This window comes from Phalacrocorax carbo, chromosome 5 (assembly GCF_963921805.1).
Source record: "Phalacrocorax carbo chromosome 5, bPhaCar2.1, whole genome shotgun sequence".
Classification (NCBI taxonomy): domain Eukaryota; kingdom Metazoa; phylum Chordata; class Aves; order Suliformes; family Phalacrocoracidae; genus Phalacrocorax; species Phalacrocorax carbo.
The window spans coordinates 11,852,044-11,865,829 of record NC_087517.1 but is presented as its reverse complement, the minus strand read 5'-3'; the positions used below and the strand labels follow the sequence as shown (position 1 = coordinate 11,865,829).

Sequence of the window (13,786 nt, the reverse complement as noted above, 5' to 3'; positions counted from 1 at the left end):
AAGCCAAGAGCTTGATAAACTACTTTTGATTAACTTTTATCTTCTAATTGCACTTGTCACTTCAATGACATTTGATAATGGTTTGTATAAGTATTGTAGATATTCAGAATAAATCCTTTAAAGTTTTCTTTTAAGAAAACTGTGTAATTTAAAGTATCTAGATGGGTTTCTGGTTTTAAATTGTACCAAAGGTATTTTAAGCATTTTCAATGTAAAAAATTCTGACATTAAACTTTTGCTTCTTTTTTTAAAAAAAGAGTGTAATTATGCTCCCTCTTCAAATGAACCCTTTGCTAATCACTGATCATTAATCCTAAAGGGCTTCATGAAGAGGATAGAAGAAAAAGGAGTTTCTGAAGATATGAAAGGGAAAGACAAGATTGTATTTGGCAATATTCACCAGATCTATGACTGGCACAAAGAGTAAGTTTTTGGTTTAGTTCCTTTTTAAGCATCTTTCTAACATCTTGTCCATAAAGTATTGGGGTATATGGTATCTGTATGTCTAAGCTGCTTTTAATTGAACATCAGCAGGTCATTCAGGGATGAACTTCCAAATGATGTTGCCTCACTTTAAATGGTCCCTGTTGGTTTGTAAGTGCTGCTTAATAACTACACAAAGCATGACTACCTTGAATCCTGAGAACATGTTCCAGTCCACGTGATTTTAGCCACAGTTTCACGATACACTAGATCCTGATATAGGGCTTTGTCTATCCAGCCAAAACTGGCACAACTGTATGATGCGGTCTTACATAAAATCATTTTTCTCAGTGATAAAAACTTTGGTGGGTTATAGCTTTGCACTGCCTGGTTTCATGAGAGGGTGTTTGTCATGCTGTCTCTGATCACAGATACAGCTTTATGCTGCCTCAAACACCCTGCCAGGCGTGCTGGTCAGCGTGACAGAAATGCTGCACACAAGAGAGTCTGCTCTGTGTTGAGTGCTGTGCTGCCAACAGCTATGCCACTCCTTGCTGGGGTGCCACAACAAGAGGCTCAATGGGAGATGTCACTCCCATGTGGTCCATCCACAGCTCCTGAGCTGCTCATAAGGAGTCCCAGAGCTGCTGCTTGTAGGGTACTTGCTGGATCCTCAGAAAAGCTCCTGAGGCTGCCATAATTGTGTTTCTTGGGTCACAGCTGTAGGCTCAGTTCATGCCACTGATGAGCAGTAGCAATGCTGGAACGTCATGCATTCCTTCCTATGTCTTGTGGTTCTCAGCAACATGAACACCTTCACATGCAGCTGATAGGATCACGAAGGCTGACCATACCAGTAGTATTTGGCTAGCAGGGTGATAAAATGCAAATACCTTCAAGATCCTTCTCATGTGAAAGCTCTGATATGCTTTGGCCTAGTTGACACTTTTGACTCTGAGTTAGGAACTCTGTTCCTTGAAAATCTTACTCACACAAGTAAGTTTTGAAAAGCTGCTGGAAACACAAGGCTTGTTTCAAACCCTGGGTCATTTCCGCTGTAACTTTATGAACAGCACTGTCTTGCTTATGGACAATATGGTCATGATTTCAACTTTGCCACTCAGAAATACTCTACAGCTCCAGGTAACTAGAATTGAGCATGCATGTGCAGACTTGAGCAATAGACACTGGGCTTGGATCTTCACGGAATCACAGAACGGTAGGGGTTGGAAGGGACCTCTGGAGATCACCTTGTCCAACCCCCCTGCTTGAGCAGGCACACCCAGAGCAGGGAGCACAGGAACGCGTCCAGGCACGCTTTGAATGTCTCCAGGGAAGGGACTCCACAGCCTCCCAGGGCAGCCTGTGCCACTGCTCTGGCACCCGCACAGGAAAGAAGTTTTTTCTCGTATTGAGGTGGAACTTCCTGTGTTCCAACTTGTGCCCATTGCCCCTTGTCCCGTCATTGGGCACTACTGAAAAGAGCCTAGTCCCATCATCCTGACACCCTCCCTTTAGATATTTATAGGTATTTATGAAATCTCCCCCTCAGTCTTCTCTTCCCCAGGCTGAACAAACCCAAGTCTCTCAGCCTTTCCTCATAAGGGAGATGCTCCAGTCCCCTGATCATCTTCATAGCTCTCTGCTGGACTTGCTCAAGGAGTTCCACATCCTTCTTAAACTTCCTTCAGCTCTGGACATTTCCCTTACCCAGAAAACATGGTATCCTTCCCATAATGTGTCCCACAGGTGCTTATCTCATGGCCCAGGCCTGTCCTTATGTTCTGACAGATGCCCTTGTGAGCGCAAAACAAAAAATGTCAGAAAAAGCTTAACCATATATTAAGCTGATACCAGCAACAGAGAGTTTTTACCAGTGCCACTCATTAAGTGTGATGATAGGAGTTTCCTGTAACATATAGGGAGGGATTCCCTATTTTTAGTTCTGCATATCTGGGTCAAGAAATCTATTTAAATGCAGATGAATTTAGCATTTATGGAAGCAGCTGTATCTGATGGTAGCAGTAGTTGGAACAGATGTCCAATGTGCATCTTTCTGAGGGGTTCTGGGATTTGTTGGAACCAGACCATTGCAGGCATGTCCTCTCACCAAATCTGGCTACTGTAGCAAATCCATGGAGGCATTTGAAATAGAAATCCTGCAGTGAGAAAGAGGAAGACCATGGAAAGGGAGATAGTCACGATTTGCCTAACAGTTAGAAAAACCTACCAGAATTTCTAAAGTTTAGTTTGGCCGTTTTTACCTCACTTTTAAGTATCCCAGTGTATTCCTGGTAAGGGCGTTCAAGCTAGAACGAATGACCTCCCCAAAGCTGCAGGCCAAGATAGAGATGGTGTTTATTAATTACTATTACGAATTACAGGATATTACTAGAAGTAATATACTGAAAAACAGTGAAAAATAGAACATACCAAAAGACCACCAGCAAAAACGTGTTGATTTGTTTATTCTAGTGGAAACTTGTGCATCTCTTTCACGTTGACCAGTAGTCCAAATCTGCTCATGAAACTGAGCACTCATGGTAAAGCTACAGTTGAGTTTTCACAGGTCTTTTGGTATATGGGAAAGTTTTACTTTGGGATTTCTCAGTGAAGGAAAGCAACTCTTGCAATTGGATAGTAGTTGGCACTTTTTAAAAATTGAAACCACTGTAACAGTAAAGAAGAGCAGATAGTTTGCAAGACAAGGACTTCGTATTTCACAGCTCTCATGAAATGTTTTCTAAATCCCACCATTAAGGGCTGAAGCCAAGCTTACCTTTTCATTTGTTATTGAATACTATAGCTAAAATTGCACCGATATATCTGAAGGACAACTGGTTTGCTGCTGGGATGACCTAAAGAAGTGTTCTGAAATGTTGATATTCTTTCTTTCAGCTTTTTCCTGGCTGAACTGGAAAAATGTCTTCAAGAACCTGACCGTTTAGCACAGCTTTTTATTAAGCATGTAAGTTTTATTTTGTTACCTATCTCTAGTATAACTGTCATTTAGGGTGTGATGAGTACTTTCTGGAAACATCTGTTTGTGTCGACTTGATACTTCTACATGTCTAAACTTAATTTAAATATAAAGTAGCCTTATAGTTATGCATCTTCAGTGAGCTGCTGGATTGAGTTAAAGCATTAATCATTGCCTTCTTGCAGACTTCTTATTTTGGGGGGCAAAATTGATGTGGCCAAGGACTTCTGCCAAAATACATTTATGGCAGGTACTTGCCAACTGTTATGATTGACATGTTTGAGTGATATTAGCCAGAGCAGATCTCTATAGCAAATTTCAGACCTACCAGTGTGGGGACAACATCTCTAACTGGCTACCCCCATGGAAACCTCCCCTTGCCTATGGTTCAGAAGTGGAGAACAGAACCAGTTGTCAATTTACTTTCCTACTTCAGCAAACTAAATCTTTGATTAATCAAAAAATAAGGAAGACCAATCAGAACATCATCACAACTTTCTGCCAGGTTTTAATAGCAGAACAGAATGGTAGCTGATATCTCACCCGGCTGCTGTGCCTCTCGCTTTCACAGGAGCGGCGATTACACATGTACGTGGTATATTGCCAAAACAAGCCACGATCTGAATATATAGTAGCTGAGTATGAGACATACTTTGAGGTAAGCATGGCTTATTATACATTACTACTACTTAAAGCTGTGAGTCCTAGTTAAGTAGACTATCCTGTGATCTGTGGGGTTTAGCTAAAACAAACTCTAGAAGATTTGGATACTGCACATGCTGCTAAAGTCTCTGCTATGGGAAAAAAATGTTATTATTTATTCCAAATTCTCATGTTGCTAATTTCTAATAAGTATTTAATCCAGTACTAACTGTTTGTGGCCCTCAGAGTGCCACAACTGCATTGATTTCTGTCCAAAATAAAACAAGACTTTTTAATCTGTAGTCTACAAATATGGAGGGAGGTGAGAGTTATTGGAGCTGGCTGGTGCCTCTCATAAATTCCCAATAAGTTTGTCTGTTTCAAGAAAATTTTGGGACTAGGCACATTTAGATATTAATGTTAAAGAAGCTTGTTTAACAAGGGAAAGATGTTTCATTTCACCCAAGGGCATGAGGCATGCTCTGCAGGACTTCTTTGTGAGCTAATCCCCTCTGCAGTGGAAAGAGTCGTCTCCAGACCTTGCAGCCCTGCTCAGTCAGCTCAAAGGGAGAAGTGTTCCTGTGCTTTCCAACGCCTTCCAGCTCAGTGATGACTTCTACCCAGTCCTTGCCTAAATAGGATATGCCAGATTTTTATATCCTCTAAAATTCCCTCTTGTAAACAAAAGATTAAGAACAGACCAACTTTCTGTGGAAATAAGTCTCTGCTGAGATATTTTATCATGTTCTCTGTCTTACTCTGTGATTGTTTGCAATTGTTTTTAATCCTCAATTTTTAGGAGGTTCAACAGGAAATAAGCCAACGGCTAACCATCAGTGACTTTCTGATCAAACCCATTCAAAGAATAACTAAATATCAGCTTCTTCTCAAGGTGAGTGGAAAGACACAGTTTGGACTAAACTATATTCTGCATTTTGCATTAGATGCTGTTATTTTAAATCAGCCTTAGTTTTAACTGAGGAATAGCTTCCTCTTAATTAAGAGGAAAGAGGAGTCTGCTTAAACATGGGCGTACAATAAGAGTCCCATAGAAAATGTCCAGAGAGCAAAAGGGCCATATCTGTGGGAGTAGTCTGCAGTTTAGGTTAATGAAAAGACTTTTTTTTTTGTTGGATTTCTTTTCTAGAAGAGTAAACTTCAGATAGGAATTTTCTTCCTCTGAAGTTTCAGGGCAAACTTTCATTAAATTTTTTTGAAGTGCAATGAAGATGCACAAATGTCCCTGTCCATGGCAGGGGGTTTGGAACTAGATGATCTTTAGGGTCCCTTCCAACCCAAACCATTCTGTGATTCTGTGAGGTGTGTTAATAAAGCCCGCCTTTGGTGCTGAATGGCATGCTTCTAATAAATGCTGTAGCCTCCATTTCTGAATATCTCTCTTCAAATTAGCTGAAGAAACTTATGCCCAGAATATTCTGATGTCTTTAAATCTGGGGAGCCCGCTGCAATTTTTTTCCCAAGGTGTCTGACCACTCCGGCTTCTGCTGACTTTATCCACAATGCAAATTACTCAGCATTTCTGAAAATTCATCCCTAGGGGTCTCAAGCTGATACCTAAAATTAGGTGTGTCTGAACCCTACCCTGTAATCTCCAGCAGTACCAGGGCTCTGAGCTGGTTTATTCTCTTTTTTGAACTAGTCTCAAGCAGGATGCCATCAGCCCACAGTTTGGTAATTGCATGCTAGCAAAGAGACTAAGACTAAGCAAAGACTGTGTTCCCTGAAATGCCAAAAGGAAAAGAAAAATCTTCAAGTGTGTGTGGTCTTGTGGCTTAAGACAGGGACCAAGTAAGCATTCCCATGGGCTAATCCCAGCTTTGTCTTTTCTCTGCAATGTTTTCAGCAACCATCCACACCCCTTTTCCATATCTGTAAAGTGGTTATAACATTCAGCAACCTCTGAAGATGAATTTATTAATATTAGCAAGTTACTTCTCAGAAAATCACATGCTGAATATGCTTTTTCTTTTCAAAGTGGCATCTTTTGTTTTCTCTTTCTGGAGTGCCTTAATGCAAACCTTTCTGCTTTCTCCAGGACTTCCTGAGGTACAGTGAAAAAGCTGGTCTTGAGTGCTCTGATATAGAGGTACGTTTTCATGTCCTGGACAATAGTGGTATGTTATCTGATGGTACTTTATAGGGATGAATGAAAACCCCAGTATTCCTTTGACAATAGTTGAAGATCCCGCTGGTATTCTAAATGTGGTATTTCCCTTAGCCTAAGTCATAAGTAAAAGATGAAGGTGCAGTCCTGTGTTGTAGGTGCACCATCCTCTTTTAGACATTAACATACATCTTTGGTGCATGAGGGTCTCACCGTGAATAACTGCTAGCAGTGATCACGCTACTGAAGTTCATTATTTGACACTTTGCTTTTAGGAACCCTCTGATTCTCTGGTAACAATACAATATCTTTTTTCCTTAACAGAAAGCAGTTGAATTAATGTGCCTTGTACCAAAACGTTGCAATGATATGATGAACCTGGGTCGCCTCCAAGGCTTTGAGGTATGCATTTGCATCCTGCTTATAATAACAACCAGGCAAGGAAAAGTGTTTTATCTTTCTATGATTGTCTATACAATCTGCCCTACTCGAGGCTGTTTATCTAGTGCTTGTTCTTCTCCAGCACTGGGCTGCATGGTTTGGTGAGGTTTCAAAGGTGGGGTTGATATACCTGTTACTCTAAACTTGTGACAATCTATCTATTGTCTCTTCAAAATGTGAGGTCCGTAAAAGCTTCTGTAAGCTTGAATTAGACTTGTAATATCTATTGCCAGAGCAAAATAAGTGGTGAACCAGACTGCTCTGCCAGTAAGTAAGGTCACCTAGCATTAATATGTTAACAGCTCCCTCTGAGTTTGGCAACATCCAGGAGGGGACTTGTGAGTTATAACCCCACAGGTTACAGCTTGTGGTTTGTAACTAAGCCAATGTAGACTTTGGCACTCCTGGTGAGATGTCCTATCTCCAAAATGAAGTCAAGTTTGTCTTACCATCTTGTGCATTGTAGCATTCCTGCAAGCAGGTAGGTCCTGGTTTTTTGCACCTTCAGAGGTGTTGTGTCATTGACTACTTGCTTAGGGCATGATGGAAAGCTCATGACTAGAGGGAATCCGAGGCACTACGGTAACAAACTACATAATGGGAACAGTGTTTGAAATGAAATATACAGAACAGTCTACCTGAGACCTCTTGCGTTTGGTTTTATATGCACAATCAGTGACAATAAAAGCAGAGAAAACCTATGTTATTTTCCTTAAATTGAGCTCTTGATTTACAAGATTGCTGCTTTGATAACCTAGGGCTGATATGTCTCACATGAATTCAGCGCTGCTTGGAAAACTTGGACTGCACGAAACATAGCAGATTGTCTTGTGGGATCATGGTAGGTCGGGATTTGTAATGTTGGTGCCTTGTCTGCTTCTCAGGGCAAGCTGACAGCTCAAGGCAAGCTGCTGCAGCAGGACACCTTCTACGTGACAGAGCAGGATTCTGGAGTTCAGTCTCGACCAAAGGAGCGTAGGGTGTTTCTCTTTGAGCAAATAGTTATCTTCAGTGAACTACTTAGAAAAGGATCTTTAACACCAGGCTACATGTTCAAGAAAAGCATAAAGGTAAGAAATAGAGGGGGAGAGGCATATACTGTTTGATGGTCACATAAGGAAATCTTACCAATTTTCTGTACTGTGAGACCGGTCCATCCTGTCATAGATGGCCAACAATTTGCAGAAAATATTTGCATTTGCACTGGATCAGAAACCGTTTAAGACCGTCTCTAAATAAACCACTGGGTGTCTAAATTTACTGGGTTATTTTTATAAGCACCACAGCCAGGGCAGGTCCTCTGTCATTCATAGCTCTGAGTTAGCAAATACTGCTACAAAGCCTGCAGTAGTCAAAGGAAGTATGCAATAGTTGCTTTTAAGCATAATCATAAAAGGTAGGGGAAGGTGTAGTATCCAAAACAATCATCTTAGGCCAAACTGTAGATCAATATTAAGTCGCTATGTGAAATTACTGGAAATACTCTCACTAATGGGGGGAGGGCTCTTAGTACAAATGTTGCAAGAATATTGAACTATTTCAAAAACAGACAAAACCACACACAGTTCTAAAAATGCAGCTATGAGGAATTATAAAACCAGCTAAACTATAAAGAAAGTTTTAAGAAATTAATTTTGGTTTTAAATAATCTTTCCAAATTATGGGGCTGGGACTAAAAGTGAAAGCTGAAAGTAACCAGGGAAAATACTTATTTGTTTATTGGTATATTTGCTTGTTTATGGGGTTTTATGCTTGTTTAGCAAATGCAAAGTTAACCTCTGAAATGGTAAGTGAAGGTGAATGAATGCTACGCTTCTCCTGGTAGAACAGCCTTTACTGTGTCTGCAGAAAGAGCAAAGTCACTGGTTCATTTGAATCTCTTGATCGTTCAAGCTGAGAAACCAGTCTGGGATTGATTTCCTATTCAAACATACTGGTTTCAAAGAAGTGTGGGAGAATGCATTGTGTTTGCTCTAAATTTTAAATGGTACATTAATATTAAATAGAACAATATCAGGTGAAATAATGCATAATAACCATATATAACTAAACAAATCTATGATAAACAGCATATTTACTGAAATGAAGGCATCTTCTTGCTGACAGAAACTGCAGCATTTACTGAAAAGCCTATATCCATTTGCAAGTCGGTGTATTTCATAGTTTCCAACCGAACAATAAGCTATAAAGGAAAAACCTAAAGTGTACTGATAAACAAACATCTTGATTTAGATGATAAGCTTTGATTTTATCTTCATGCTGATTTAAATCATTATTAAAGTTGGAGATGGGAATAACATGTATAATTTTTAGTTCAGTTTATTATGTGTATAACAATGAGGCTTTTATCTGCAGGAAACAATTCCTGAATTGTATATTGTAGATAGAGAGATAAAAATAAATCTCTCCTAATGTCAATAAAATTAGCTTGCCTCAAGGGTATGAGTTGCTTTTCTAGTTAGCCTATGAAAGTAATGCTCTTTCCACTGCCTGAGTTTAAACTTTTTGTGTGATAATTTTGCAGTCCCTCTTTTCTTTCATTTGGTGACGAGCTCATTCTCCTGTTGAGTGCCTAGAGGAAGTGTGGGATCCTCCGTGGCTCCACATGCGTCTCCCCCACCACACTGTGGAGTGTGTGTGCCAGCAGCTCTCACATCCTGCCTCCCAGCCCCTGCTTCAGCTTCTGGCTGCTTTTGCATTTCTCTCATGCTTTCCCACCCAGATAAGCTGTGGCCTGCAGCACAGCAGGACCATAGAATCATTAAGGTTGGAAAAGACCTCTAGGATCATCAAGTCCAACCATCAACCCAACCCTACCATGTCTCCTAAACCACGCCCTGAAGTGCCACGTCTACATGTCTTTTAAATACATCCAGGGATGGTGACTCCACCACCTCTCTGGGCAGCCTGTTCCAATGCCTGACCACTCTTTCGGTGAAGAAATTTTTCATAATATCCAATCTAAACCTTCCCTGATACAGCTTGAAGCCATTTCCTCTTGTCCAGTTACTTGTTACTTGGGTGTTGGTCTCTTCTCCCACCTCCTACAGCCTCCTTTCAGGTAGTTGTAGAGAGTAATAAGGTCTCCCCTCAGCCTCCTCTTCTCCAGGCTAAACAACTCCAGTTCCCTCTGCTGCTTCTTGTAAGACTTATTCTCCAGAACCTTCACCAGCTTCATTGCCCTTCTTTGGACATGCTCCAGCACCTCGATATCCCTCTTGTAGTGAAGGACCCAAAACTGAACACAATATTCAAGGTGTGGCCTCACCAGTGCCAAGTACAGGGGCACGATCACTTCCCTACTCCTGCTATTCCTACCCTACTGCTTCCCTACTCCTACTCCTGCTTCCCTACTCCTACTCTTCCTACCATTCCCTTTAGCAGGACCATTGCCCACCTCTCTGTGCCACGGGTATCCTTACCTTGTATTGGAACCTCAACCTGAGCTGGATTATTCCCTGGAGAGAGTCACTTTGTCCAAAGGTGTCACATAAACAGGCTGCCTCGTCACCTGTCTTTCATAACCCTGCCCTAAAAGTGGGCATCCAGAAATTGCATCTGGTCTGAGTTCATGAGCCAGTGTTTAAGGAGGCTTTATACTGTCAGCTAGGATCAAGTTTCTTTGACCTTGGTTTGAGTGCTGACAGGATCCTGCTGGGCAGGTTGAACCCGTCTTCACAGCAGTTATCAGGACTGACAAGCCATCTTTGGCTAGCTTTGATACCATCTGCAGTCATGGTTGTCCAGTTCTCTGGGAGACGCTCCCTGAGAGATGTAGGCTGTTTCCCTGCTGGTCGCATCCTCCCACACAGCAGAAGGGCCTAGCCAGCACTGGAGATCCCATTGCTTTCCTCTGTCACAGCCATTGGTGAGCACTAGAGTCTCTCCATTAGAGTAAGAAGGGCAACTGACTTCAAATGTAGCTGTTCTGGTCTGTCAGGGAGATGAGGCTCCCAAATATTGTTCTCCAAGGTCTGTCACATTCAAACTGTGATAGAAGCTTCATGGGGGTGTCCTGCATTAGTGAAGAACCCTTCTTTATGCAGTGAGGTTGTTAGCAATCAGAAATTGCATGTGCCTTCTTGGATACTTCTCGGTTTGATACCTTTCAGACTCTCAGAATACCTAAGTGGGCAGCCTTGGCAAATGCATCTGCCTGAGACACAAATAAGAGTTAGGGACTCTGACCTACAAGTCTTTTTCCTGGAGTCATGCCAGGATTGACTTTGCTTGCTTTGGCTATCAACCAGAAGAGCAAGAGCTCAGAACAAGAGGAAGAGCACTGTCCAGGCTCACTGTCTGTCCCTTTCCTTGTCCCCATGCCAGAGGAGTTTCTTCCTGTCCCTCTAACTTCACAGAGACCCCCAAGAGAAAAGGAAGACGCTCCTTCCATCTTGCAGTTTGAATGCTGGACAGCATTCAGATGTAGAGTGGATCTCTCCATATCTTGACAGATATTCAGAGCAATTGGAGGTAGACTTCTAGAGAGATGTTATTGCCTTAGTCTTTGGAGCTGTCTACTTTTGACATGAGGACTCTCTCTCATTTTCTTTGAAAGGCTATGCCGAACTATTCTTGTTTACTATCATAGATATAAGTAGCTCAGGAAAAGTTAAAGTTATGGGTACGCTTAAATAGAAGCCTCACAAGGGCAGGACAGCAGCTGAAAGTGCCATCCATTAAATTTCTAGAAAGAGTATCTGTGAGTACAGTTAAGTGATGAAGTGATTGCACACAGATGATGGTGTAATCTGCTAGAAATAAGAAGGTCTGTTGGAGCGTCAGGGGAGAATTGCTCTTTTTTGAGGGTATATCCCTGTGCATGGTCCATTCCATTTTTAAAATACTCTGATGACTGAGTCTTTCTGTCCTGTGGAGAATAAGAAATGTAAACACTTATTTAAATTGGAGGAATGATAGACTTTATTAACATCTTAATAGGAACATTTTGTCTCTTATTTACAGGTTACAGTAAATTTTTAGCACATCAGTCATGTCTATGTTATCTAAAAATAGAAGTTGTAATTCAAGACAAGGCAGGTGGATGCCTGATACATCTGTCAGAGCTTTATAAAGCATCATATTCAAGTTTAAGATTTATCTGCCTACATCTAGACGAGGCAAGTTCTGATTATGATCTGACAGTCTGTTATTGGACTCAGTTATTTTCAGGAACTTTTCACAATTTCATTCTGATTCTTGAGTAATGTTAACTCATGCTCCATGTAACACATGCTTACCTTGACTTCTTTCAGATGAACTACCTTATCATTGAAGAAAACGTGGACAACGATCCCTGCAAGTTTGCTCTAATGAGCCGGGAAATGTCAGAGAGAGTCATTTTACAGGCAGCTAATCCAGAAATTCAACAAGCTTGGGTACAGGACATCAACCAGGTCCTGGACACACAAAGAGATTTCCTAAATGGTATGTATATGGTCTTTGCTCTGTTTCCCAAACTGTGACACTAAATGGGATTTAGAGTCTTTGTCTCTTTGTTCCCTCTGCAAGAAAAACATTCAGCAACTTCTTTTAATAAGGAACCCAGGGAGAAAACTAGAGCCCAGTCTGCCTGTCATTAAGTACTGGGTCAAGTGGTATCCACAGAGTACGTGGGAAAGTCCTCATAATTTACAGCTGGTCTTTGACAAGAGACCACCTCAGTGCTGCAGTACAGACGTCTCAGTCCTGCATGCCAGGTCTGCCTGGTGGGAAGGAGAAGGATGGAAGAAGGGCTAGGCAAGCCTGATCTGAACTGCCGTGAGGCCCTGGAGCCCACTCTGAGAAGCCGCTGCGGCCCCATCTTGCATTAAAGACCACAGGTCATTCTGGCTCCTTGCTTAAGAAGGTGGTGGGTCCCTGAGCAGTTGCCCTGTATATATCAGTCAAATTTGTGCTCAGGTCTCAAGTCCCTCCTGTCAATGTCATGCCTTTAGTGGTACTTTTGTGCAAGATCCTTTAAAATGCTAGAGTTTGCAGGGCTGTATCGCCTGGTGCTTTCCATTCTACTAACAGGTTTTAAACCTAATCCCCTCTCAAGACCATGCTGAAGCCAGGTTGCCATTGTATCTGCGCAGTATGTGCCGCTTAGTCAGAGCAAGGCGTATCCCCAGGAACCTCCTGTTCAACGTCGCCCTGCACTACAAGCTGAGGACATGAGGTGGGACAAAGGCTGCCTCCCCATCCATCCCCCTACACATCCAGACTCTGCAGGGCAGCAGCTGCTTTCAACAAAAAACAAAAGAGAGGTCAAGGAAACATCCGTGCTGTTTTCTCCTAGGAACTGTGGGAGCTGTGCATGAACAGGGGCCTTTCCAAAATGTCAGCTTTGCTTTAGGAATAGATTTGGGATGGTTTGAAATAATATTTCAGATTAAAGCTGTGTTTCTAAAAAAACCCCAGCCAAACAAAAACCTCCAAAAAACCCCACACATGATCACCAAAAGTGTGGATTTTGAAAATAGAGAGGAATCAAATTCTGTTAACAATTTAAGCTTGTTCTTTCTCATGTTTGGGTGAGGGAAAGAGGGGGAACCATGACTAGAGGAAAAATTTTAAAATAGCATCTCTGTTTATTTGTAAGCAACGAAGTGGGAATCATTGCTTCGGAAGCTTCCAAAATTGTTTGTACCACTCATTTCAAAACAGCTTTGTTTTTTAATCAAGCTTATATTAGAAAAGGGTTTTATATGTAAAAACTTGATACATGTTCAATAAGGAAACTTACTTGCTTGAATCAAAATATTTTGGCTTGGTACAATCTGTTAGCTTTTTCGATTTCGGGTTTTGGTTTTCTCTGTGGATTTTTTGTTGCAGTATCTAAAGAGGCTTTTTCAGTTCACATCAAAACAAAGGTTCCCTTTCCTTCAGCATCAAGGTTTTGTAGTAATTTTTAAATTTTAATTTAGCTTAGTTTTAGTTTTCAAAAGTTACCGGGAAAGGGTTACAGGCAAAAGCTCTTTGTGACAGTTCAAAAGCTATGACTGAGCTGAGAAAGGAAATTTTGTTTCACCTGTAATTCTAAAACTTGATACTGGATTTTTGTGACTTGGAATTCAAAGGGCCTCATACAAGCACTGTAAAATGATTCCTTAAAGAGATTGGTGAGATGAGCAGTCTGAGTTCTCCGGTTTGACCAGTTGGTAACAAAACTTGCCAGTTTGTGTTGGTGCAGT

At 41.4% G+C, this 13,786-nt stretch overlaps 1 protein-coding gene across 8 annotated transcripts in view; it reads left to right on the top strand.

The window, feature by feature from the left end:
• KALRN (kalirin RhoGEF kinase) overlaps positions 1 to 13,786 on the top strand; it is a 525,469-nt gene that overhangs the window by 475,011 nt on the left and 36,672 nt on the right. For all 8 annotated transcript variants that reach the window (XM_064451199.1, XM_064451195.1, XM_064451194.1 and 5 more), the window contains 8 exons: positions 320 to 423; positions 3,322 to 3,391; positions 3,975 to 4,061; positions 4,845 to 4,937; positions 6,102 to 6,152; positions 6,495 to 6,572; positions 7,496 to 7,681; positions 11,867 to 12,038. In XM_064451199.1, coding sequence (XP_064307269.1) covers positions 320 to 423; positions 3,322 to 3,391; positions 3,975 to 4,061; positions 4,845 to 4,937; positions 6,102 to 6,152; positions 6,495 to 6,572; positions 7,496 to 7,681; positions 11,867 to 12,038 — 841 coding nt within the window. The remainder of the gene's footprint in view (positions 1 to 319; positions 424 to 3,321; positions 3,392 to 3,974; positions 4,062 to 4,844; positions 4,938 to 6,101; positions 6,153 to 6,494; positions 6,573 to 7,495; positions 7,682 to 11,866; positions 12,039 to 13,786) is intronic.